General features: G+C 46.0%; 1 protein-coding gene across 1 annotated transcript; it reads left to right on the top strand.

Moving 5' to 3' along the window:
- The first annotated feature begins 940 nt into the window (after positions 1 to 940).
- Positions 941 to 27,204, top strand: LOC135393489 (lysosomal alpha-glucosidase-like). Its single transcript, XM_064623899.1, has 21 exons — positions 941 to 1,031; positions 2,644 to 2,754; positions 2,815 to 2,914; positions 4,649 to 4,787; positions 7,788 to 7,969; positions 8,898 to 9,031; positions 10,364 to 10,544; positions 11,722 to 11,824; positions 13,768 to 13,988; positions 14,999 to 15,100; positions 16,653 to 16,772; positions 17,894 to 18,081; positions 19,043 to 19,176; positions 19,633 to 19,784; positions 20,291 to 20,427; positions 21,597 to 21,681; positions 22,378 to 22,562; positions 24,037 to 24,116; positions 24,809 to 24,858; positions 26,080 to 26,220; positions 27,093 to 27,204. The coding sequence occupies exons 2-21, from the start codon at positions 2,654 to 2,656 to the stop codon at positions 27,153 to 27,155; spliced, it is 2,598 nt and encodes an 865-aa protein (XP_064479969.1). The 5' UTR covers positions 941 to 1,031; positions 2,644 to 2,653; the 3' UTR covers positions 27,156 to 27,204.

Here is a 27,204-nt window from a genome sequence, read left to right as displayed (position 1 = left end):
GGCGATCAGAAAAGCACGATGTTCGGCTATTTTTTCAGATGGGGTAGATCCTCCATATCCCCGTCGATAGACCTCTCCCTGTTTGTAAACAAATGACGTCATAGTGCTCCACAGCGCCACCAATTTGGTCGAGTTGAACTACGCTCGAAGCTAGAGGCGAACAAGGTCGCGCCCGAAAGCCACGGTCTTGAGGGGATTATACGATGATCCTTGAAAGGGACTCGACTTTCGGTCCGCATGTGTCCATTTTTGGAACCCAGCCCCTCCCCCTGCCCTTCCGATTTGTTTCGGTTTCAGTCTGTCTATCAACGTCATGATGACGATTCTCGGGTAGAGGTCAATTGTCATGAACTTGAGTAAATTCGGCACGCGTTTCACATTGGTGGGGTAAAAAAGCGACCTTTACTTCGCAAATTTTCGAGTGCACTTCATAAAGATTGACATAATAAAAGTCAAGTTAGTTAACATTCACATCAGGAGGTGACAAAAACTATGACAGATGGTGAATCACGTACAATCACCCGGTCAACGGCATTTGTTCCTGATAGTAGGACAAATGCCGTTGACCGTGTGATTCTATGTGGCGTAGTTTTTTTTAATTATAATTCAATGGCACGTTTTTCTGGGACACCAGCGCAACGAGAATTCTATCGACATCATCATTATCGAAGAAGAATCACCATCACGTGATCCAGGGCCGACGTTCTCTTCAGGTAATGTCGTCTGCATAAGCATTTTGCTCAATCCGTCAATTTTCACGTGTTAGATGTCTGTTTTGGTAACGTTGTTGATAAGCATTACGTGTTTTGCGTTGTCACTCGATCTGCACATAAAAAAATAGGGATGTAGATGGATGTAGGCGCATAAAAGGAATAAGCGATAGTTCGAGCAAGGCGCATGTTTCAGTTCAACTAAAGTTCGCCCGGAAGAAATACGATAAATCGAAAACTGCGTTGTAATACTTCATTATCAGTGTCTGCACTTCAGAACGTGCAGACTCTGCACGAAAACTGGTTTCGAAATTTCTTGAGGTACGTCAGTTGCTATAGTTTCGACTTAGCTCAGATTTTTTTTGTTTTTTTTAGTGCTTTACTGAGTGTTCCTCTTAAGGCATTCTAATAATTGAGGATTAACTGTTCTCATGAAAGGGATAGGAGATTTTCGTGATCGATGAATGTCCTCCTTCGCAGAGGGTAGTGGACCTCACTGCTATTCACGTGACAGCCTAGCGGCTGTTTGGCGAACCACACTTGTCGCTTTCCGAAACGAACCGATGGGTATAGCACCGAATCGCGAAACAGGCTGTAACGTGTCTGTAACGCCATCTGTCGTGTGCAAAGAGAATGCTTCGCGGTGCCCTCACGGTCATAGGCGTAATGCGCACAGGCAACTATGAAATAGGTTCACTGGGGTAACCCTTGAAGTATTGTCGCGGGGTCATCAACTCCGAGGCGACAACAGCAGGTAATTTTGGACCTCGGTACGGTGGAGAGTGAGGAGCCAGAAATCAAATTAACAGTTAAAACACTTTACCGTGACAGGTGAACATATAACATAAAGACAAACAAGCCGTGATACATATCTCTTTTCGAACTGTGTGACCCTCTTTGATGCCCCTGATGGTCCTGTGACGCTGCTGCCGGCGACGACTTCATGACGCTTCCTCGACGCTGTCGCTTTCAACACACAAACACAACACCGGTGCCATGTTTTGCCATCGCACTTGTCGTCCCGCAGTTCTTACACGCGCCAGCCCGAAGTGGGTACCCCGGCCAAAACCGTCTCAACTCTCTGGCTGCAGTGGCGTCATTAGGGGGTGCGGGGGGTGCGGCCCGCACCGGGTGAAGCGACGGAAGGGGTGACGCGCCGCACCAATACTGCCGCTTCCTCTCGTTCTCTGTGGCACGATGACGCCAAAAACATCAGGAGCCTTCTCCCAGGCGCTATTTCTTTTTTTTTAGTGCGGTGTAATATGTTTATTTATCGTGAATCGCCTGGTACAGAACTCCTGGTACCAGGCGATTAATGGGGGCATGGGGTGGGGTGGTGGTGGGTGGGGAGGGGGTGACGCAAAGAGCTCCCGCACCGGATGACGCGTACCCTAGCGACGTTACTGTCTGGCTGCACCTCACTAACTGCGCTAACAGCCCACTGTCTTCATCCCGGCGGTTTTCTTTGTGTCCACATTTCTCCCAGATGTCTGGTGTCTTGCGAGTCTTTCGCGTTTCCTGTTTATGCCTCTGCTTCCTCCCGTGGATTGAGTTGGAAATCCTCGCGCCTCTCGTTACACACTTTTGGACAGATTTATTGCACGCTAAACTTAAACAGTGCTCTTCGAGCCACAAACCTTCCCATGGTAAGACCCAGAAATCCGTAAACTCGACACCACTGGTATGTGGCTAATCTCAAACGGTCTCCCGCATACAGTGACAGCGGCGGGTTCCCCCAAAAAATTACATATAGTCGCAGAAAGAACACACGCACGGGCCATTCGGTTAGATGGGAGGAGATTATGACAAGTATCGACCATTAAAATTACTCGTCAGCGTCAGTTTACTTATTTATTAAACTCGAGGGTCAGTGATCAAATTTATGATAAACTATGATTTCAGTATGCTAATTTATGCACTATACCGCGTACAGACAGACAGAAATGACTCTCCGCATTGTCCCATCCCGTTACCGGGTCATCAAATGGATGCTGTTTTTATGCGTAGCAGGCATGGTCCTCCTTTCTTCCTGCTCCCATTTCAGGTAACGTAGCTATATAGCAGAAATACCGAAACCGAAATTGAACCGGAATTGATCTTACAGCTACTTGGGTAATTCGAGCCATGATTCCAGACAGGAAGACAGCCAATCAGAGGCTCCGCACAGAAACGAAAACATTGACGACTATTCAGACAGAGAACAGGTGAGATAGACAGAGTTGCCGAGAGTTGTAGGGATATGTCCCTATGGCCAAGAATAGTTCGAAATATTTTTCTACTGGAACTCGCCACTTACTGATGAGTGCTTTCTTATGATGCCCGGAGAGACCAGAACAAGTTTCGTTGTAATTTCCGGCCAATTATATTTGTGTTGTGTGTGTTGCGATCAAGGGTTCTATTTGGGTTCCACATTAGTAACCGTGTGAGTGAAGTGACAAGTTTTGTAACGTAGAACGCTTACAGAATCCAAAATAGGAAATACGAAAAAGCCTAATACGAAAACATCACGTCGAACCTGGCATTATTCTTCATGATACGTCGTTCGCTTTTCGAAACGTCGGCGTGAATCAATATTTATTTCTCTCTGGAGTCCTACGAATTTTCCACATTAATAAACATTTTTTTACTGACGACTTTCTCGTACCGCTTACAGGCATCACGTAAAATTAACCAGGCTGGTCTTCACAAATGGACGTCAAAATGCAGAAAACGAGACATCCCCTTCGACTCTCCCTGTTTGTAAACAAATGACGTCATAGTGCTCGACAGCGCCACCAATTTGGTAGAGTTGATGGTGACGATGGTCCCTGAAAGGGACGCGACCTTCGGTCCTATACTTTTCTTTCAAAAGGAGGCAGCGAACAAGTGCCCATTCGTGGAACCCAGCCCCCCCCCCCTTCCGATTCCTTTCTGTGTCAGTCTGTGTACCAAGTTCATGATGACGTATCTCGGGTAGATGCCTATTGATTTCGAGCACGTAGAAGGAAAGCGCACACGCACGTACAGGATGACCCAGCTATATGCGAACATATTTAAAAAGTATATATGTATGTATGTATATATATATATATCACTTTTTCCGAGACGAAATCAATTGCAATACAGCATATGCTGAAGGGCACCCCTTAGGAGGGCATTAGCAAACTCCTAAGGCAATGTCTTAATTAACTTTCAATAATTAACTTTTTAATTAAAAAAGCTACGAAGTTGTCCCATTGGGAACAGTTGGTCCCTTGGGTCACCTGATACCGGAGCCGTTTTCAGAACAAAAATCCGTCCCATAGATCGTCCGCAAAAGAATCGTGAAGGAACACCTTTTTTCTTTATTTTGTTCATTGCGTATCTCAAGAGACGCGTCTTTCCTTCACCCCAAATGTGAGAGGGTGAAAGAGCACACTATCGCCTCTTGCGTCCTGGAAAAAGATTAAATGAAAACAGAAAATGCAACCCAAGATAAGGGCAGTTTCGATAGAGTAAGACGATACATTTGTTTTTGTTTTGTTTCCGCGAGTTAAAGCTCATTTTCGACGCATGAGGCGGCACGGTGCTCCTTCACCCTCTCACATTGGGGGATGAAGGAAAGACGCGTCACCGAAGATGCGCAATGAACGAAATAAAGAAAAAAAATGGTGTTCCATCACGAATTCTGATTTTTGTTCTGAAAACGGCTCCGGTATCAGGTGTCCGAAGGGACCAGATGGTCTCATTGGGACAACTTCGTCGCTTTTATAATTAAAAAGTTCATTATTGAAAGTTAATTAAGACATTGCCTTAAGAGTTTGCTAATGCCCTCCTGAGGAGCCTATATTGCAACTGATTTTATCTCGGAAAAAGTGAGCTATATATTCTTTAAAAATATGTTCGCATTTAGCTGGACACCCTGTATACCGTGAATGCTTTTTCATTGGCAAAGTAACGGGATCTTCTTGCTACTCCAGAAGTCCCTCTACCGTGGCGAGAACCCCAGCCTGTGCGTCAACGTATCCGTGGATCTTCGCATCGACTGCCACCCTGACAGAGGTGCCAACAAGGCCCGGTGCATCAGTCGTGGATGCTGCTGGCATCCGTCCGCCGTTGGTGAGTTTTTTAAAATTCGTGTTAGCGCCGGGAAGCAACTGTGGCTATGAGCGGCGTACAGACGTGGACAGATGGAGAGAGGACAGCAGGAAGGGGGTGGGGGACAGGGGGATTAGTATGCGTCCTGGGCCGACATCCGTCTGGGAAGTCTTCGGAAAGCCCATGGAAAACATCAGACAGCACAGCCGGTGACAGGAATCGAACCCGTGTCATCTCCCAGTCTCGGCATGGAAAGCGATCATCCTAACCGCTATGCCACGGGAGCTGTACCACTGTTGATGAGAGCCGTCTGCTTCATCAAAGCACCCGCTCGCAGCTTTTGCACTTAAATGCCTGGTAAATGTGTGTTGAATGAAAACTAAATGTGTCCACGAAACCGTGCTTGACTGAGTATGTTTTCGTGAATGTGAGCTCCCTCTACGAGTAACGCTTACGCGGCTGGTGGAGCCATCTATTGAGGAAGCACGAAATAACGCTAACCGGGTGTACCTCGAAATAAAGTGATCGAAATCCCCGTTGAAAAATAAACTCTACTGGAAATACATGTTTCGTGGTCCCCCCGATCGAAAATAAGCTGACAAAAATGTACAGTGGCGCACGCGCGGAAATGCCCACAGCGAACTTAACTAATCTCGACAAGGAATACAAACACCGAACTTAGAGTAAAAGCCTGTTCCGACATACAGCAGCGCGCTACAAAACAACGCGTAAAAATAGCGCTCACTGTTATCGGACTGTTCATTAGCGGCGGTAGCGACGCTAGCGCTATAATTTAGTAAGTATAAGTAGTAATTTAATTTAGTAATAAAGTATAAGTAATTTAATAATATAATAAGTTCGCCGGTCATTTCCGGTCTATCCCATCATGGCACCTCCGGAGTTCGACAGCATGCGAACAAACAACTTCGATCAACTCAATAAACGAAAAATTATAAGACATTTTGGATGACAGACCCGCCGGTTCCAATGCGGTCGCCGTGCCGTGAAATGCGGAAGCGAAACAACTCGACTTCCGCAACGTCATCACTGAAGAGCCTCCTCATTGGCCAACACGAATGCCGTGCTAATATTGGCGCTGAAAAGTTGACATGAGCTCAACTGACGGCAAGCGCTAATTTTTAGCGGTCTGGAGCACTGAGAGGAAGAAAATATCGCGCTATTTTCTAACTTTGTTGTAACTGCCCTCACGCGGGTGCCTTTGGTAAAACTGCCATCTTGTCCTGGTCGCACGCCATAGAAAACGTCATTTTGAGGTCATGTGACTTTGTTTACATGTCGTTTTGCCGCTTATCGACATAACTTCGTCGTCATAAAGCCAAGAGATGAACGTATTTTGCCAGCGTAAACTATGCCGTGCTTCTTCCGCAACATGGTAGCCCATTTCTCCTTAGTTTAAGTACATCGCAATCGGCTCAGTGAGTCTTAACGCGCGGTCGTCATCACATCTTTGGAAGTCGTCAACAGTACACGAGGCCTTATGTACAAAACTGCGCGTTTTACTGCGAGATTGTCGGATAAAAATAATTACCCTGATCGAAAGACTTCCAAAACGTCGCGCAGAAACAACAGCCGCATTGTTTACAAACGGTTTGGCCGTAAAATCACGGGCGCCGCCATCTTTAAGGTCACGTGTGCCTTGACGTTTGCTGTGACGGGGGATCAGGACCTCTCTAGGATGCATTGCGTTCGCCCAGCACGCTTTCGTCTACGGAGTACAGTGAACCCTCGTTAATATGACCCCCGATAATCTGACATACGCGCCTTACGACCATAATCCTGGGGAACAATGCAGTGAAACCTCAGCAAATCCCCCGCGTTAAAGGGACTATGAAATTTCCCGAACCCCCATACTTTTTTTCGATGGAAACTGTTCTTCCCGCAGAGAAACTAATATGCCACAAATTTTTCCGGACGAAATCGCTCCACTCTGCGAGGAGCGCGCGCTGGAAATGTCTCTTCCGCGTTCCTCCTCTCTCGCGCACATTTCCCTGCCGATGGTGTAACTGTACGGACTTAAAACTTCAGACTGGGCCTGTTGGTAAGGCATGGCAGAATAAAAGCGCTAAAAGGACGAGGACAACGGACACACAGTTAGCGCACTAACAACATTTATTTTTCAACAACACCGTTCCTTAAAAGGGCTCACGAATTCCCTTTCCTTCGTTGTCAAACCAATGGAAGCGCTGCTGACGCACTTGTCACCCCCCTCTGCTGTACGGACTGCACTTCGGTTCCCCGTTACGTCACCGGTGTTGCACAATGGCAAGTAATGCCGCGAGCTCGCGCTGTGGCTGCCGCCACTGCCGAAATCTGCCGATCGCGCGAAAGCTGCTGTCATGGAGATTTCCACTCCCGATGAACGCATACGCGGGATCCTACGGCGCATGCTCCTGGCGGGATTCCTCGGCTCGGCCAGCTCGGCAACACGTCACGATGACGTGTTGCTGAGCCGACCGTGGTCGCGTCAAGTTACCCGTTGTGTCTCCGCTCGGCAGCTCCCCACGGCGCGGCGCCAGCTGTCCTCCCTTCGCCGCTCCGTTTAAATTCGCTCCCGAGAAGTCCGCTCGCGCGACGAAAGTAAAATTTCGGTTCTAGACTCAGAAAAATGTCTTCTTTCGAACGAAACGAAGAAAAAAATCGTTTCATAGTCCCTTTAATATGACAATTCTGCATTATGACCAAAATTTTCGGGAACGACCATGGTCATAATAACGAGGGTTCACTGTAATACATCGGATGCCACCCCTGTGGAACAGTATGAAGGAGTAAGAGCTAAGGCTTTGGTTTACTTCGCTGGACCGGTGGGCAAATCAAACCACGGACGGAGCACCGTGGCGTCGGAAGAGCTGATTACAGTTATCTCGCGACGTAAAGTCACGATAACCAAATCTAGACCAATGCTTATATTAGTGACATTACATTTCGTTGAACCCTCGCACATGCCATGCTTGGAATGCAGCTTGTTGCGCAGCGTCTCACAAACTTCTTCTGTGCTTCCAGCCGGCATCCCACAGTGCTACGCGCCGCTGAACTACAGCGGTTACAAAACCATTTCCACCGACTCAACGAAGTACAGCATTGTCCTCACCCTGCTACGATCCACGCCTTCGGGATTTCCGCGCGATTCTTTGCACGTCGGTATTGAAGTTCGGAAGTACGACATCGACACAATCCGTATTCGAGTAAGTGGACAGATAAGATGGAATAGCGGAACAGATTTCACTACCACGCAGTATCGAATCATTCGCACCCATGAAGCATTGACGTCGTCGTAGATGTCTGGTGACATTCTTTGACATTGACTGCTTGAAAATAATGGGGGCGCTGTGATGTTACATGAAGGTCTGTCTACCCGTAGTGTCTGCTTCGAGTACTAGTTGCTGATAACACACATTCAGTTCAAGAGAACATAGCAAATGATTGAGTACTGGACAAATCAGCCATGAAGCAGGTCATTTGTTGCAGTAATTAATTGGTTTTGGCTTACATATTTTTGTCGGGGCTGGTCGCAGTGTAGCGCAAAAGGACACTCTTCGACTCCCTTTTCCACCAATGAATTATGTCCTTACACCAATGAATTAACGTCCTCTTGCGCTCAACCGCGACCAGCCGCGGTAAAGTATGTAAACCGAATCCAATTAATTACAGCAACAAATGGCGGTTACGGCTGGGATTCGAATAATGATCATTGGTACGGTTACATAAGCCTGAAAACATTAAAGGGCCGTTTCGCAAAAAAAAAAATAAATAAAGAAAAGGAAGGAAATTGCACGTCTCTAGTACTAATGGTGCAAAAAAAAAAAAAAAAAAAAAAAAACACGCAAAGACGACGCCCATGCGTGGCACCACAGGTATGTCTTCTTCCGGTGTGTTTTTTAGCAGTTTGTATAGTCCAGTACGACTGTTTAGGTATCACGTCTCGTTATCACGTCTCGTTATCGCCTCATGAAATTGTGACGCGTGGGCGACCAATGGCCAGTAACGTCACCTGGTGTATGACGTAGGAATTAGGAAGGCTCAAGAATGCAGTTCTTGTACACGGCGAAAGTGGTTTGGACCACTTCTTTGAATGGTCCCACCCAGTGACTTGTTAACGCATGATTACTGTAGGTTACCGACAAACAAGTGACCCGCTTCGAACCTCCTGTGCCTCCCATTGCTGAAAAAGCATATACGGAGTCAGCACGATTTCAAGTGCAACTGACCAAGGAAGGCAACCTGCTGATTACATTCGAGGATATCACGTAAGCATCGACGCCATTTCATTGAGAACATAGCGCTGAGTTCTTTAGAGGTACGGCGTCATTGGTGTCGTAGATGTTTCGTACTTCATTTCATGCAACGTCGTCGCGTTACGAGATCAGAGCCTTCTGATGCGAACCACGGTCAAGTCATGCACAATTTTACTCGCTGGAGGGCACTAGAAGCACAAGGGTGCGTGACCAGGACGTGTCCGAAAAGCATCGCGTTCGCTCGGCACGCTGCCGTCTGTTGACCAGTACATTGTAAGGCACTGCAAGCCAAGCTTGTACAAGTTACCGAAAACAAAAACACACATAAAATAAGTTTCCGTGTATTGGGCAAAAAAGTAACTCAGTTGAGCAGAATACGAACCACTGCCGAACTTACTACCGTGTTACAATTTGTGAAATGTATTGTCGAGCGAATACAAGTAAAATGGAGATAAAAGTTATGGGCATTCATCTTTTCCTGCGATACCTTCTTGGAGGATGCTGTCCTCCTTACTTGATGTATGCAAATGTCCAAGAAACAAGCCAAGAAGCACACGAGGTTAATCATTGTCTCGCGTACATGTCTAAAAAAAAAGTAACTTAGGAGTAAATTACGAAATCAGTACTAGTCACTTTCAAGACGAATTTAAGTTAGAATACTTAATGCACACTGTTATATACCATGTGTTTACTACTCAATAGTATTTAAGACAGAGCAACTTGGGGTGAACAAGTTACGTACTGCTTGTGACACTTGTCTGGATTCAGCACCCCGTGGTTTACCCCATCTGAAATCTCGAGGTGTTGCAAGATAATTTATTTCGAGTAAGAAACACGTGCAGTATATGGCCCACCTTTATATACAGTATTGAACAACATTTTCGATGGCAATCAGGGAAATATAGCCAGTAGAACTATTGACAGGCGATTTCAAATAACCATGTCGCGAACAGTACGTGTCTGCTCCCGTGGCAACGTTGCTCTTCATGCGGTTATATCAACACATGGGCGTGCGCTAAAAGGTCGCGCGTGCTCATTGTGCCTTTGTAACGCGTACATCGTCCATGTAGCGTCTGTGATGCCTATAACGTCGTAACTAGCCAACGCTGGATATAACGATGGGCATGACACGTCATCCTTCCGATCGTGAGCGTAATTTGGTTTGTGCATGATGGCAGTAGCTCAACCAAAACCTACCCTAGGAACTTCTCAGCTTTACATAAAGGTTGCAGCTAGCGATCTCCCAGTTCGTTTTAGGAGGACAATACCTCTTTCATCGGAGTCTGCAGTATTGCAACATTCAAAGAGCGGTGCTTGAGAAAGGAACTTCCCATGATTTTACAGGTTCATATTCGAGATTAGTAGCCTCATCTTCAGCCAGTTTTTCAACCAGCTCGCAGTGCAGGTGCCTGCCTCCATCATCTACGGCATCCGGTCAGAGAACGGCTCCTATTTCAATCCTCTTACCCGATCTAGGCACGTGTTTTACATTGATGAGCCCGAGGATACGACTTACCTAACTGCGGTAAGTTGGTGCGACGGTTGTAACCAACGGCAGAGTCACCTGGCTAGTTGGAATCAAACTGTGCAGTTGTGACAACATAAGTAGAGGTAGAACTTGGGACAAGAGCTTACGAAACGAGCCATGGGCGTATTTCATCATCGCAGCCGCCCCCTACTAGATAACAGAGAGATCGAATAAGAAACGGATGCCCGGCCATTCTATTCATCCCTGAGTATTTGTGTCCGCACCTGTTTGTCGCTAGGGGGCCGCGCCAATAAAGAGATGCGACACCACGGTGTTCTGTGAACTTTTGTTCCAAGCTGTACTCTGCACTCAGTGTTATGTCTGAATTATTATTGAAATCGAAAAGTCGTGCTGAAATTGTACGGAATTTCACGTTTCATTGCAATCTATCGAGCAGTGTTGAGTCCTGCGTTTCGAAGATGGCGGCCCGCGATGGCTGAAGCGCTGTCAACGCCACCTAGATCACGGGCCGCGTTGGGTGCCTTTTCGCAGGGGGTGTCGTCTGCTTCAGCCAATTGCAGCAGTCAATTTCAAACATACAGTGGCTACGAGTGGCTGCCCATATGGCTGCAAGCGGCTGGTTTCCGAGAATTCGGCCGTTGACTGGCAGATACACCAGAGCATGGGTGTGAGAGCGAATTCTAGAGATTACGTCACTGCTGAAAGTCGAGGAGAGTTGGTTAATCCTAATGGCGTTGACATCATGAAGCGAATATGACCCTTGAGCGACAGTGCGGACCCACACCGAAGATAAAGAAACTGTGGGGGTAAGGTTATTACGAAAAATAATGAAGGGAAAGATATAAAGAAACGCTGTCACGCGCTTTTCATTTTTGATCAGAGTCGCAGTGCGAAATATTTCGATGAAATTCGCAGTCAACTATTTCAGCAAATTGAATTTCACAGCCAGAGCTTAAGGTGCCGTGACCGCAGAACGGCCGTGCAGAACAGAAACCGGAAGTCGCTAAGAGTCAGCGACTTCAGATTCCCGTTCTGCCAAGCAATCGAGTCACCGGTTCAAGACAAAACTTGATAATTACGTTCTGAAACGATTTCAATCTCATCATCACCTTCATCCCATTTATGTCGGCCGCGCACCCTTGAAAGGCACCTGTGCCTTTCAGGCACCTGCTGAAAGGCGAAGATGTAGAATGTATACTTGAATGCGTTTCAGAATGACGTTCCCACGTTTTACGGCGGCCATCCTTTCCTCCTCCTCCTACACAACCGCAGCAACGTGGCTACTGGATTATTTCTCCTCAACAGCAACGAAGTCGGTATGTATTCTGCGACTTGCAGTTTATGCGGCTTGCCCTATTTGTAGATCACAGCTGAACAAAAGGAACGTGGAACTTACCTCAAGTTACTTTGACAAAGCTCCCTAAAAAAGGAACGAGTTCTACAAGAAGTTGCCGGAGCTCAAAAGCAACGTGTTAGGTTAAAACCGAAAAAAGGAGCTTGGTTACAGTAACGAGTTACTTGCATTGGGAGTAAATTTACAGATTCTGGTCCCCGTAGACCGCACGTATATATATATATATATATATATAGTGGATGAACGTCGCAGAACCTTCCATGCATTTAGTGTCGAACAGGGGCGGTGGTTGCGGCAATGCACCTAGTCCACAAAAAGACAAAGATTATTCCCTTTTTCTGGTAGCGCAGGAAGTGCTGTCAAATCGTTTGAATTTAATTAAATCCGGGGGACGCATGTCTGAGGCCTCGCAGTATAAACAAACAACAACAACTTTATTTTGAGATGATGAATGGGGAGTCTCATCGGCCAGGGGCGGCACTCCACCCTAGTGCTGATGGCGATAGTGGGGAATTAAATAATGTCCCCTTCACAATAAGCAATATAATATATAGTATATAAATAATATTATATTTATATATATATATCTATGTGACGTAACGACGAAGACGGAACTCACGCTCGTGCATCGGCAGGCATATTCATTAAACTGACATTGCTCGGGACGGATGTTCCTGTGTTCATCACATGTATATATATACATACTAGGGAAAAAAAATATCCTTAGTATACTTCACTGGCTTTGCACTGGGCTTTCGGTGGTGAGTTAGCTTTCCCTGACGGGAGGGATCGACCTTCTGACGCCATCCGCTCAAACGTTGCTTGCCTGCGTACTGCTGATGAGGCCCAAGAAGGCCGAAACAGCTGTCCAGTACTGGCATGGCGACGTTTGACTTACATCTAAACTACTACTTACTAAACTTACTTCTAAACATACATATATACAAGGTGTCCACGCTAACTGTGAACATATTTTTAAAATATATATATAACACTTTTTCCAAGATGAAATCAATTGCAATATAGCATATGTTGAAGGGCACTCCCTAGGAGGGCATTAGCAAAGTCCAAAGGCAATGTCTTAATTGACTTTCATTAATTAACTTGTTAATTATAAAAGCGACAAAGTTGTCCCAATGAGAACATCTGTTCCTTTCGGTCACCTGATATCGTAGCCGTTTTCAGAACAAAAATCCGTTCGATAGATCGCCCGCAAAAAATTAGTGAAGGAACGCCATTTTTTTTCTTTATTTTGTTCATTGCGCATCTTCGCAGACGCGTATTTCCTTCATCCCCAACGTGAGAGGGGGAAGGAGCACAGTGCCGCCTCATGCGTCGAAGATGAGCTTTAACTTGCGGAAACAAAACAAAAACAAATGTATCGGGTGACTCTATCGGAACTGGCCTTCTCTTGGGTTGTATTTTCTGTTTCCTTTTAACCTTTTTCCAGGACGCGAGAGGCGATAGTGTGCTCTTTCTTCCTCTCACATCGGGGATGAAGGAAAGACGCGTCTTCTACGAAGCGCAATGAACAAAATAAAGAAAAAAGTGGCGTTCCTTCACAAATTTTTTGCGGGCGATCTATCGAACGGGCTACGATATCAGGTGACCGAAAGGAACAGATGTTCTCATTGGGACAACTTTGTAGCTTTTATCATTAAAAAGTTAATTAATGAAAGTTAATTGAGACATTGCCTTTGGACTTTGCTAATGCCCTCCTTGGGAGTGCCCTTCAGCATATGCTATATTGCAATTGATTTCATCTTGGAAAAAGTGTTATATATATATATTAAAAATCTGTTAGCGTGGACACCCTGTATATATGTGTGTGTCTGTGTGTGTGTAAAGCAATAAGCAATATAAGCAGACAACAGGGCACGTTGCTTTATTGTGTAATTCTTGCAGAAATGCAACTGTCAGAAGGAGCGCTGGCAACGTTCAAGACAACCGGAGGAGTCCTGGACTTCTTTCTCTTCCTGGGTCCATCCCTCACGTCTGTTATGGTGCAATACCAGAAAGTGGTCGGATTTCCACGCCTGCCTCCGAAGTTTCTGCTCGACTACTATCCAAGCGGGAACTCTGTCTACAAGAAGCTATCGGAGTACGTGACCACGAAGACCATCGCTGTGAGTTCAAGTTGTGCAGTAATTTTGTACATGGTCGCTCTCTACAGATTGCTGCATGAATTGCAGATTGCTGCAGACCCTCACGCAGTCCTCAATATCACGCCCTTAGTCCTTAGGTCACTCTACCAACGTACAGGTTGGGTCAAAAGTTTGCGGACCGAGCTGCGGACCTTTTCTTCGGTGCGACACTCTAGCGGCTGGCCTCTGCGCCGTTCGCATGTTCCGTGAACTTTTGTCCCGACCTGTACTTTGCTACACAGGGATGGCGTTCGAAAAAAAGAACGTGTGAAAGAAAGAAAAAAAAAACGAACACACGCAGAAGAAAATTCAGTACATTAAGCTGAGATACCCGAGAGGATGGTGGCCAGCTGGTGAAGATTCATAGTGCAAGAATACTCGAAGAAGCTTGAGGAACGTAAAAGACGACACACACACGAAGGCTAAGGAAATGCTAAGCGTGTTAACATCTACTTCTAGAACTCTTCGTAATTGCCGATACTAATCTTCCAATAGCGACAAGGATATCTATCTGAATCTACCATACCTTCTATAACGACACGTACTCATATCTACAGGAACGAGGTGGAGGCACCTTGTGTAATATCCTAAGACTCAGCCCCGTGTGAATTCCTACGGGAACTCGAGTTGCATGCAGTCGAGTTCAGTCGTATACAGTGAACCCTCGTTAATATGACCCCCGATAATCTGACATGCCCGCTTTACGACCATACTTCTTGGGAACAATGCAGTGAAACCTCTGCAAATCCCCTCCCGTTAATATGACAATCCCGCATTATGACCAAAATTCTCGGGAACGACCATGGTCATAATAACGAGGGTTCACTGTAGTTGCAATTTACGTTATCAGTTGAATCTTAAGCTAATATAGAAGTGCTCCTTACTAGCAAAGGACGGTGTTTCGAGGGAAGTGATGTGTCACTGCAATATGTCTGAGTTTCATTTCCCAAAATTCATCTTGCACGAACTGGATTCTCTTCGCGTTCTTTTAGGAGGTGCACAACTTACTCTCGACTGCTCGAAAATCCTGGAATGTATCCATCGACCAAAAAATCGTCGTTCAAACCAGGGAGGGCAAAGCAGCTCGATGTGACGTGAGTTGAGCGAAAGACTGTCCTATATCATTTCCAAACGATCGTCCAGGCTGTTCTAAAAAGACCTTGCCTATGTCTTTCTCTTATGATATTACGGTACACTGCCTCACTGTTCTACAGCCATCTTGGACTTGACTCACACTATACGTGCTCTAGTACTGCGGTACACTCCAAGACAAAAAAAATGTTTTTAATCATTTTCGAGACTATAGGTCCTCCTTGCACGAAAGTTTAGGAGGTTCCTTAGAACGGTCCTCAGTACCTTCGGTATAAGAGCTATGCCCTACAGTACAGTCCTCAACTCTGCTCGTGGGCAAGGCACCGTTAAATGTACTGAGGAGGCCACTGAGGAATTTCGTCAACGTTCGTGCAAGCAGGCCAACATGCCACAACCATTATAGTTCGTCTCGGGACTAAATCCAGGGTTGCTTATGCGAAGCCTCGGGAATATTTACAGCGCTGAGGAGTAAATTTCACGATCAGGGGACTATACAACGGAGGAGTAATTGCAAGGAGGACCAGAAGGTGCGATTGTTCCATGATTTGTTCTCCCCCCATAAAATGTAATTTGTACGGCATTCCTAGGTTCCTGTCCTTTCCCGAGGGTATGCATAGCGCAGGGTAAGCTTTTGATACGGTATATGGATATACTGTGTATGGACGCAGCAATCACCTATTATGCTCTGCTTGAGAGTCTGGACACTTAAGCACACGAAAGAGCAATCGTCGCCATTTTGTCTAGGCTTTAGCACATGCGATATCGGATGGTACTTACCAAGGGGTATATGCTGGAACAAACCACGAGGCCGAAGAAGCATGATCCGCTCACGTGACCTAACTTAGTCGGCGGCTATACAGTGGACTTGGCAAATGGCATCAATCATGTTATCCTTAGCTCCTGAGTGGGGACGGTCTTATGCTTGTCTTGGTTACGTATCAGATGTTAAATTTGTGCGATTAGGAAGTGTTGAACACCCCCTGATCAAGCAGAGGCAATGGTATAATCCGTTTTGGAGCGTAAAGTATCATGAATAGAAATGGTGTCCTGGTGCCTATAATTAACCACGTACAAGAGGTCAGATGATTACTATACCTCGTTTACATTTCGCCATTTTCCTTCTTGAATTTAAACATTTAATTTTGTGTATTTGCTATATCAAATATATTTTGATTGATCGATCGATTGATTGATTGATTGATTGAAGCGTGTGTGCAATGGACAAAGAACAAATCATGGAACAATAGAGAGCTCTTTTTAAGACAATGACGCTGGGTGCTCGTTCCGAAATGGCAAATCATGTGAGCTCATGTTCTCATATGTTCGTCACGGGTTCATTATACCTCAGCTTACAGGAAACGAGAATATACAAAAGTTACTCCTTAACGAACCATTGGGTGACTAATGCCTGACGTTTGCACGCCGGTTGATATTTAACGTGATTCCTTGATCTCTATCGTAGTGCGTTTGAATGACGTCGACACGCTGTCATGCTTTTTTTTTTATGGAATCTGCTCAATAATGTGCGGTACAAGACTTATTATTTGTGTGCAGGTACAAAATGCCAACATCCGTTACCTTATCGACTTCACCCATCCCGCGAAAATGGAGTTCTGGTTCGGAGTGTTGGATGGGACCCAACTCTTCTCTGCCAAAAATCCGTATTACATAATCGTAAGTTAAGAACACGAGACTTCACAGCCACGGAAATTGTTTTGCAAATTGTATGAAACTCCCCAAGCAGCACAATGTACTGAAAGTCGAGTGCAATAGGGTGGACGGGTACGTGGAAGACCTTGAACGAACTGGTGAAACTAAAGAACATTGATAAGACACATACCGCCCACCCCTATTGCACTCGACTTTCGGTACATTGTGCTGCTTGGGTCACGTCAATGTACGCATCCACCTCCCGTATATAAAGAGGGAACGCGTGTAAACAGGAAGGAATGAGAAGGCAAGAAGTGAATTTTCTTACTGCAAACAGCCGATAATATTTGTATTACTGCGACGAACATCAGCGTTTTCTAAAGCGATAACCTTATGGGGGTAGAGCCCTGCACCATCAGCGGATGGAAGCGGATATCCGCAAGACACTTGCGGATGCGGTTGAAAATTTAGCACTTTCTGCGGTGTGCGGATCGGATGCGAATGCAGCGGATCGGATGCGGATATACCGCGTACTCTAATTTTTCCACCAGCAATTTATTTGTATTGCGCGCCGACAGCGAGCGCATGCTCGGGTTCACCTTTGAGACAATGGATGGCCAAGACGGGAGAGGAGGCATTATGGCTTCTCGAACCACGCGAGCACCGGCGAGGTAGCGTTCCACGCGTTCCAGAAGTCTCTCCATATCGCGTTTGTTGAAGGGTTTACCTTTGCTTGTCGTCGTGAGTCCTTCCGTGACAGCATGGAAGCATCCGAAATTATACCAACATGCTTCCGGCGGTCTTTACGCGTCCTTCGAAACGCGTGGATTTTGCAGATCGAATGCGGATGTTGCGTTTTGCTCAGCGGATCGGATGCGGATGTAAACGGATAACGTGTGCGCGGATGCGGGTTGTGGCGGATGCAAAAAATCTCATCCTCGCAGGGCTCTATTATAGGGCCCGTCAACGTCGACAGTCACACGTTCGGACGTAACTGCTGTAGAGAGAGAACAAGAAAGAAGAGAAGGAGGCATCGAAACAATACCGTACCTGAACTTGCTTGGCAGAACGAGCAAAGATGGAGATGGTTGTTCTTATATTTCAACGTCTCATCGCGTAACAACAAATTTTTCTCCTAACAACAGGACTTGGAAGCACCTCGCTGCCCCAAAGTGGGAAACGAATGTCCCCTTCCCGTTAGGTTACCATACCTGCCGCCAGGGGTCACCTACAATCGTAGTGGAATCGAGTGCCATACGAACGTTCTCCGCCTGTCGACGTACAGAGATCTCAAACACGTCTACACCTTCCTTCAAGCTCGAACGACCATTGAGTACGTGTTACATACATTGGGTGCCTCAGCTAAATACGAACAGATTTTTAAAAAAATATATATATAGTACTTTTTTCGAGATGAAGTCAGTTGCAATATAGCACATGCTGTAGGGCACTCCTTAAGAGGACATCGACATACTTCTAAGGCAACGTCCCAATTAACTTTCAATAATTAACGTTTTAATTATAAAAGCTACAAAGTGGTCCCAATGAAAACATCTGGTCGCTTCGGTCACCTGATACCGTAGCCGTTTTCCGAACAAAAATCAGTTTGATATCCGTCCGCAAAAAAAAAAAAAAAAATCGTGAATGAACAACTTTTTTTTTTCGTTACGCATCTTCGGAGGCGTGTCTTTCCTTCACCCCCAATGAGTTAGAGGGTGATAGAGCACACTACCTCCTCTTGCGTCCTGGAAAATGATGTAAAGTAAACAGAAAATACAACCGAAGATAAAGGCAGTTCCGATGGCGTCACTCGATGAATTTCGTTTTGTTTCCACAAGTTAAGGCTCATCATCGACGCATGAGGCGGCACTGTGCCCCTTCACCCTCTCACATGGGGAAAGAAGGGAACACGCGTCTTTGCAGAAGCGCAATGAAGAAATTAAAGAAAAAAAAGGTGATCCTTCACGAATTTTTTGCGAACGATCTATCGAACGGCTACGGCATCACGTGACCGAAGGAACCAAATGTGTTCTCATTGGGACAACTTCGTAGCTTTTAAATTAAAAAGTTAATTATTAAACGTTAATGAGGACAGTGACTCAGGAGTTTGCTGCTGCCTTCTTAAGCCCTTCAGCATATGCGATGTTACAACTGACTTCATGTCGAAAAAAGTGATATATATATATATATATATTTAAAAAAAATCTGTTCGCATTTAGCTGGGACACCCTGTATACCGCGTGACCTGTGCGACACCAGAGAGGTCTAACCCGTCCTTTGTGATTCTTACGAAGCGCCCTATCGAGTCTTCAAATGAGACGGCAAGGCATCATTGCGGAGAGGACATTCCCGGGTCAAGGCAGTGCCACTGGTCATTGGGTTCGGCGTCCCAGGCATAGCTGGTGGGGACTCAACGGCGCTCTTGGTGGTGAGACTAACTTGGAATTGGTTAGAATATCAGTCATTTAGGGAGAAGAGGAAGTAGGGGAAGACACGGCAACGATGGAGTATATGCCACGTAGATTACGGTACCTGCTGACAGGCATGCACCAGGTGTACATGGTATATCCTAGATGTGTATGAGTTCATCATATGTCATAGCCGTAGCCATAGTCAGGACGTCATAGGGTAGTAACAGGATAGGAAGGAGAGTCAGGAAGTAGTTCCTTACACGTCAGTGACTACATCAGTCGACAGACGCAGGCGAGATGTTATTGCATCGTCTTGCTACCACTTGCTGAAGGGGCTCGGTCGGAATAAAGTTTTTATCAAGTTCACATTCTGAGGTCGAATTACCGAACACATTATAGAGTTTCGTGCAGCATTAAATCAGTAAAAAAAAGAAAGAAAAGAAAACGTTCAACGAAACATATGTTCTTTGCAGGCTTGCTTCGCTACAGCATGTATGCTATGCCGCTCTTTGGAACCAATGTGTGCAATTTCGACTCAAACACCAAGGATCCACATGGCAGTCTGTGCAACTCCTGGCTAAGCCTGGCTATGTTCTTCCCTCTACTGCGGAGAGAAGCATCCACAGTAAGACTTACCCTAACAGTTACGTAGTAATGGCTGAGGGAATGAAACAGGGAAGGAATAACGGAACACTTAAAGGTACTGTAAAGCAGCACCGATCAAATGTCATTTAGTGTGGCTATTCGATAGTCCAAGCCACCAGGACAAAAACTGCGCAAGTTTCATTCCAATCGACAGTGCAATTAATTAGAAAATTACAATTTAAGATTACGGGCAACACTGTACTAGGTATTCGAAATGAATCCGTACTCCTGACACATACGGCGGCAACCACATTGCATGCGTATAACACTGGGCCCGACATAACAATCCACCAAAATCCACCATAAAATCCGGTCCTGCAATCCACACAACGCTCCACCCCGCAAAACCCCGCCACTTCTGCTACTGTATAGCAGTGAATTTGACGTAACGTCTCCACAATAGAGCCTGAGAGGACAGGACGTCGCGGAGTTTGTGGTCCGTAAACGCATCAACTGTCCCTAAAGGTGCCGTCCTTTATTCCACAGTCGCTAGACGGAGCCCTCTCGGAAACCTTCAAGAATCACACCGTAACGCTTCGCCAGTTCTTCCAGCCGTACACCTACACCCTACTGTTCAAGAGCAGCAAATACGGCGAAATCGTGGCCAGACCAATGGCTTTCGAGTAAGTTACCACGGGTAATACGTGCACATTATGGGTTTCAGGTGACACTCCTATGTAGCGCAGCGTACATAGTAGTACCAGGATGACTTTTCTGCCTGCACGGATGTATACTATATCGTAGAAAAGTTGAGTTTATTCATTAAACCAATTTAAAACCTACTGACAAACGCCAATGCCAAATGGATACAGCACCCGGTCTTTGGCTGTACCTCCAAGATCGTGGTAACGGCAAAGAGGTGTCAGGGTCGAATCTCACCACTGGCAGCGCTAGCTGACGTCTTCCCAGGTGCTTCGGCAAGCTATGAAGACACACGCTACCACCACCAATGTGGTCGTGTATCGCCCCTGGCGGTGAAACTCCCCAATCATCGTCTTAAAATAAAGTTGTTGTTCCAGACAGATGTCACTTTTACCAAGCAATCCTCTGTGCCAAACAGATGGGCATATGAGCCCGCTCTGAGCTCGCTTAGCAGCGAGCTCCGCCTAAAGAAAAACCCCACACGCGTCCGAGAGCCTCAGGGACAAAGTCAACGAGTAATTCACGAAAAAGCCAATGAGTGCCAGCGCCAGGGGTTGAACCTGAACCCTCCTCATTACTCAGTCATGGTAGTATTCCTGACCGGTAATCAGGAGGGTTCAGGTTCAACACCTGGCCCTGGCAGTCAATGGCTTTTCCGTGAATTACTCTTTGACGAACTATCTATGCAGCTGAAAGGCACAATTGCTTTGATGTCCACACGCTGAGATTCGGCGGAGGTTTGCTCCGTGGTTCCGCGAACTTGAGATGTTGCACTGTAATAGTAGGGCAGCAGTATAGTTTCCTTATGACGAAAGGACAAGGATACATGCGAGCTGGTGTAACGTTGAAGTGTGAAGCATAACCTTGAGCTTGAGGAACGTCTACTTGTCTACTTCGTTCATCAAGCTCAAGGTGACGCTTCCCGCTTCATAGTTTCCTTACCTGAACCAGAGTTGCCAGAGCCAAACTAGCATACGGTGAGAACCATTGACTTAGGACATTATTTTGCGATAAGACTGCTTCTACAGAAAGCTATGAGACAACTATTGCCAACTCATGCCGTTTTCTAACTTACTCATAGGAGAGCTCATACCTCCAATCAGGTCTGGAAGTAATGCGACCTGTATGTAACGTAGGATGACCGTTTCAGGTTTTCAGACGACCTTAAAGCCAGAAGACTCCCTTTCCAGTTCATGTGGGGCAACGCACTGCTGATCGTTCCCAAAATGACGCCGGTAAGGCCCAGCATTTTCCCTGACAACAACGTTTCTTAACTTGGCTTCATGCAGTAAATTCTAGCGTGCTCATAAGGGAGTATATACGCATGCATATTATACTTCATATTACCACACATACCTCTGTGAACTTTGGGATATCTTTTGGCCATAACGAATGCGGTGTTCCTTGATCACTTGTTCCAGAGCACCGCGTATCAATTTGCTTCTATGCGCGTGTACTGGAGATTGTACCCGATCACACTCAAAACCTATGTGCTGAACGAGCACAGTGAAGGACGGGTATCATCCCGCTGTTTCCTTGATACGCCCCTCATGGACGTTATCGAGCTGCGTGCCGGACCCACAGCCTGGCCTTACACCCTTGCAGTCGAAAGAGTAGCCTATTCTAGCACTATTTGGTGGACGCTGCAGCTCGTGCTGCATAGACCCTAGAGGCATCTGTTGTAGACTGGTATTGCAGCACCGATCGTCCTTAAGTTTAGACCATTCATGTCGCGAGTGAAGCTCTTCGTTATTCTGAGCACGTTGCCACGGAAACTGGCGACACATGAGACGGAATTCCCTTAAACGTCTCTCCTTCAATTAGGAACAATTCCAACTGCAAGCAATCCTTTGCTAGCAAAAATTGATTTAGGATAGCACAACTTATTTTTTATTTTTGAACATACTTTTGAATGTGAGCTCTGCACTCAGCGCAGGAGGAGAGTGCTCCGTGTGTACTTTCCAGCGGGGATATGGTACAACTGGCACGGCGCCGACCGCATCGACAGCAACGGAGAATACATGAATATGGCTGCCCATAAACACGAGCCTGGCATCTACATACGGAGCGGATTTATCGTGCCTGGCGACGGTGGACCTCCAGAACGTTATGAAACGTGAGACACTCACACTTCGTCACTTTGGGCGAATTCGACTATGTAGTCGGTCCGGATTGGATTTGCATGTTCCACTGGCTGTTTAGGCTCTTCCTTCTTTTGCCGAGAAACTTTGGGTTCGGGCGAAACTCTAATCATCTACTTTTGTCACATACCCGCGGGGCCGGGGCGTGGCCACGCAAGAGTGACTGGGTGCGTTAAGCAGGATCCCGGCCGTGTTTCCCGGTTTCCCGTGTTCTCGGGGGAACGTACCTGTCTCCACTTAACGGTATTTGCAGGGACGGACAGGATTTTTTCTGAGAGGGAGGGGGGGTCCTGCCTTGGACAGCATGCTATTACACAACAACGTCTATTGAAGCTGTATGTATCGATTGAAATAGACTTCTGCCCGGGAAACGTCATGATGAGGTTGGTAGACAGACTGAAACCGAAACAAATCGGAAGGGGAGAGGCTGGGTTCTACGAATGGGCACGTGGTTCGTCCGGAGGAGGATACCGTGACATCACCCAGCATCTGCTTCGCAACCTGCTCCCATCCTTGCCGGATGACGTCAGCAGTGTTGCTTTCAGTGCCCTCTCGCTTCACAGAGGCGAAGCACTCGCTTCGTAATAAATTAGTTAGATAGTTAGATTAGTTAAATAAAATCTGCCCAGTTTTGGAACGAGATATTTCGTACACATGTTCCTAACATCCTAAAGGTTACGGATATACCACAACCTTTATGGTGATTTCGTTGCGGCGTCCCACTTCAAAGTTTTAGTACCAAGTACGTGGCATCATTTGCAAATGATGCCTATTTGGAGCAGTGATGAGCAAAGTACCTCACTTCGCAAGGATTCGAAACAAATTAGGAAATATTAGGAAATTAAGGATTAGAATTAATTAGGAAATATTAGAAAAATTAGGAAACTAGAAATCGTCATACCGAACTTCAAGTACAGAACAAAATACCAAACGCTAAATGTACTTCAAGTAAAGTACAAAGTACTAGGCAAAGTCTTTCAAGTACTCATCAAGCACACCAACCAGGGGCGTGTTCCTGGAAGCGCGTGGACACCGTAACATCGTAGTAACATCGTAGCGCCGCTCATTGCAAAAGCACGGGCTGCGCAACGATGCTACGGTGCTCACGCGCTTCCAGGAACGCGCCCCCAGGTACCAGTGAGCTAACCTGATATTGCAGTGAAGGATACTAATAGTAGCTGCCCGTTCATTAATACGTTCTTTAAATGATTACTGGTCGTTGAGACCAGACACGTACATGTGGTTCTTTCAGGCGCTTCTGATGGTTACTTGCTGAACCTATTAAAAGTTCATTATGGCGTACCTTCGTCATTTTCCAGCAATTTTGAGGATCAGCATAGTAAGCTGGCTAGCCGTCTCCCATGATAGGCTGTAGCTTTTTTTGTGTGTGTGTGAAAAGTTTAAAATGTAATTCAACTAACTTTTTTCTTTTCTTTACATGTACTACAGCACACTGCACCTCGTTATAGCACCGGATCAGACTGATTATGCCACTGGGAACGCCTACGTCGATGACGGCATTAGTCTTTGTAAGTACAGCTACTTCTTTCCCAGCTTAAAGGGCCACTCAACATTTTACTTTTAATTTGATCGATTGGTACTTATTTTTAGTTCGCCTTATAAATGAACGTCGCCCAGACACCAGGCGCCACATACAAACGCCACCGCTAAACACTATAATGTATTTCTAGTACTTTAAGGAAGCGGCAACCGTTCGTACGTCGCGTCCTGCTTTGCGGTTTTGCAAAGTGGAGGGTGACGTCAACGCTGTGTGTTCGTCTCCTAGCAACGACGCAGCTGTGCATGTTTTGCTGCCGGTAGCGCAGGGATGCGCTTCTCTAAGCGACAGTGTGCCAGACGAATGCCACGCAACGTAATAGTAGATCAGGCGCTACAGCACACAACGACGAACACAACGCTCAACCTTCACGACGGCTACTCGTATATTTCGATAAAGAAACTGCACCAGGAGTAGAATTGGCACCCGCACCCCCTTTTATAAACTGTCATTCTTTAATCGAAATTTGAAGGCTTTGATTAGTCGTACACACGTTTGCTTGTGCGTCTGTTGGTTCTTTCGGGAAGTATCTGGACTATTGTAATATGTGCCCTTGGCGGAGGTGGAAGTATATGTCTTCCCATTGGTGTTGCCAGATATTACGTTCACCTGCAGTTTTACGCTGCGATTTCGCGATAACCTCTCCTGACTCTTAATTCCTAGATTCCATTGAGCGGAAAGATTTCAGCTACTTCAGCTTCTTCTACATGACGGTGAGCGACTCTCTTCGAACAACACAGGCTTCCATCCACTCACAATTCCACCGGTCATTATTTGCAAAATACAGTGAACCTAGCGCTAGAAACCTTTAGTGTGACACGTGCATTCGTTTGACAAAGACAGAAGTTATTATGCGTCATGCTAAGGCCCAGGACTAAAGCCGGAACCTAATCGGCAATCGGTGGTTTGCAATTCCCTGTCAAAATGAAGTAAGGGAAGTTGCAATATCACGAAGATTTACGCTTCTGGTCAGAAGTTCTGCTGGATTCGTACTCACCCTTTCACTATTCACAAACAGAAGGCACAACCGGAAGGTGTCTAGGGTTCCCAGCGTCAGCGGCTACATGTGGCGCCACGCCATGTCATTCATTTGAGTTACACCCTTTCACTATCCGTGAGCAGACAGGGTTTAACTGAAATCACTGACACGACGTGGCGCCACAAGTAGCCGCTGACGTTGGGAACCCTAGACACCTTCCGGTTGTGCCTTCTGTTTGTGTCTTCTGTTTGTGAACAGTGAAAGGGGTGAATAGCGTCAGCGGGTGTTCAACGTAAAATAAGTGGAAGTTTAGCGCTTAACTGCAATAATTCAGCGGAGAAAGGGCATAGAAAGTATCGCGTACCCTGGGATCCTGCGCCTTTGTAAAAATGCACCTGTCACCAAATGCCGTGCTGTATACTTATGTTGAATTGTGCATAGCTGTGATAATGGGTTATCACAGTCAGTATCACAGTATCACAATCATTCAGTTATCCATCGGACGAGCGAATTTATTGTGGCATTATTCGTACACCCAGATGATATTCGGTGCTGTTGGGGTAGCCACTGAAAGCAGACATATAGACGTATCGGGAGCGGCATCTGACGATTACGTGTTGCTCCGAGGAGCATGCTAGTATGTACGGCACGCGCACCACACGCGAGTTAGTACATAAAATATAAGAATGTCTTCTCTGGTAGACCATACCCCCGTAGGATCCCTACGACGTTGCACGATGTCCCCCTCCCGAAAACAACAGGCCTCCGTAGCGCTATGCAAATCACTCGGCAATGAAACAGTACAACCAAAGAACCATACAAAAAATTGATTTCGGTGGCTGTGTTCAAGCAGGAACTTGTTTACACAATGCTGTTTAGACCGTGCACATTCCTCGAACAGTCTGCGCGTGAGTTCTACCAACGCGTTCCTCACTGCCTTGACTTCTGTTTCCAGAACACGCTGACCGGACACTGTATGCCGTGCAGGAAGAGACAGTCGGCCGTTCTGACGAGAGTTACGTTGCTTGGCGTCGCTACAACTCCAAAGGCCGCCACACTGAATGGGAAACCGGTCAAGTTTACGAAAGTTGGAACGGTACGTCATACCTTCCTATGCCTGGCCATCACAAGCACTCGCAGCGCTGTTTGAAAGTGATCACGTCATTTTTGGAGCTAGTATTCTAACAATGAAAGAAGGGAGTCACCGAAAAAAAAGAAAAAAAGAAACATAAACAAAAGAAAAAAAAAACACATCATTTGGAAATCCTCCTTTCCCGAAGATGTGGGTTCCAGCTCTACAGCTGGCTAACCTTTTCAGTGGCTTCCTTCTTTCATTGCTCTTAGGCTCTTGAGGCTTTGTGTGTTGTCCTCTCTTCTGCGTTCCAGCCTGAGAACATAAACTTCCATAGTATTCTATCTTTCGTAATCTTCTCTTTCTAAAAGAAGGCAAGTGTGTATTTTATTGTTTTTGGTATGTGTTTTTAGCGCCCGCGGGCAAAAAAGTACATTAAGAAAATTAAAATACATAAAAAAGTACGTAGTTAACTGGTATTTGTTAGCAGCGGCACAGGAACATGTGGTATGCCTCCTGTCCGATTCTTTTTCTGGGTTTCCGTGTCATACGGAAATATTTAAAAATTGGCAGTCTTTTTTTTCTTCTTGTGCTAGGGCGACCGATTAACTTTGAAAGTGATAATGTAAGATAGCAGCTGTTGCTAAGGCGACGCCTGAGCCCATATATGCACATGTTTCCGCATAATCCGTGAGACTGCCCTCCGCGATACGCAGACATGCTTGTGGTGACAGCTTTGCACCACCAGAAATGTTCAGATACTGGACTACTCCTTACATTACTATCTTTGTGCTGTCCACAATGAATGAGAACGCTCAGTTTCGCTAGTGCTGATATCCCGGTGTGATTTTTTGCAAGACGTGCCGAATTCCAAAAGGTGTCATTTCTGTTTTCAGACTCTTCACTTGCTTCAACTGAAGCACCCTTTGTTGCAGCCATTTAGCCTTGTGTGGCAATGAGCTAGAATCTTGTTCCATTTGTTACTGTTGAATAAAGAGTTGCACTGAA

The sequence above is a fragment of the Ornithodoros turicata genome, chromosome 4, assembly GCF_037126465.1.
Source record: "Ornithodoros turicata isolate Travis chromosome 4, ASM3712646v1, whole genome shotgun sequence".
Classification (NCBI taxonomy): Eukaryota; Metazoa; Arthropoda; class Arachnida; order Ixodida; family Argasidae; genus Ornithodoros; species Ornithodoros turicata.
The sequence above is the reverse complement of the archived record's forward strand: the minus strand, read 5'-3'. Positions and strand labels throughout refer to the sequence as shown.

Coding starts and splice junctions, on each gene's coding strand:
- LOC135393489 (XM_064623899.1), top strand. CDS start 2,654: ATGACTCTCCGCATTGTCCCATCCCGTTACCGGGTCATCAAATGGATG. Junction 19,177..19,632: donor ACTCAACGGCGCTCTTGGTG/GTGAGACTAACT, acceptor TGTTCTTTGCAG/GCTTGCTTCGCTACAGCATG. Junction 26,221..27,092: donor AGTTTACGAAAGTTGGAACG/GTACGTCATACC, acceptor TTCTGTTTTCAG/ACTCTTCACTTGCTTCAACT.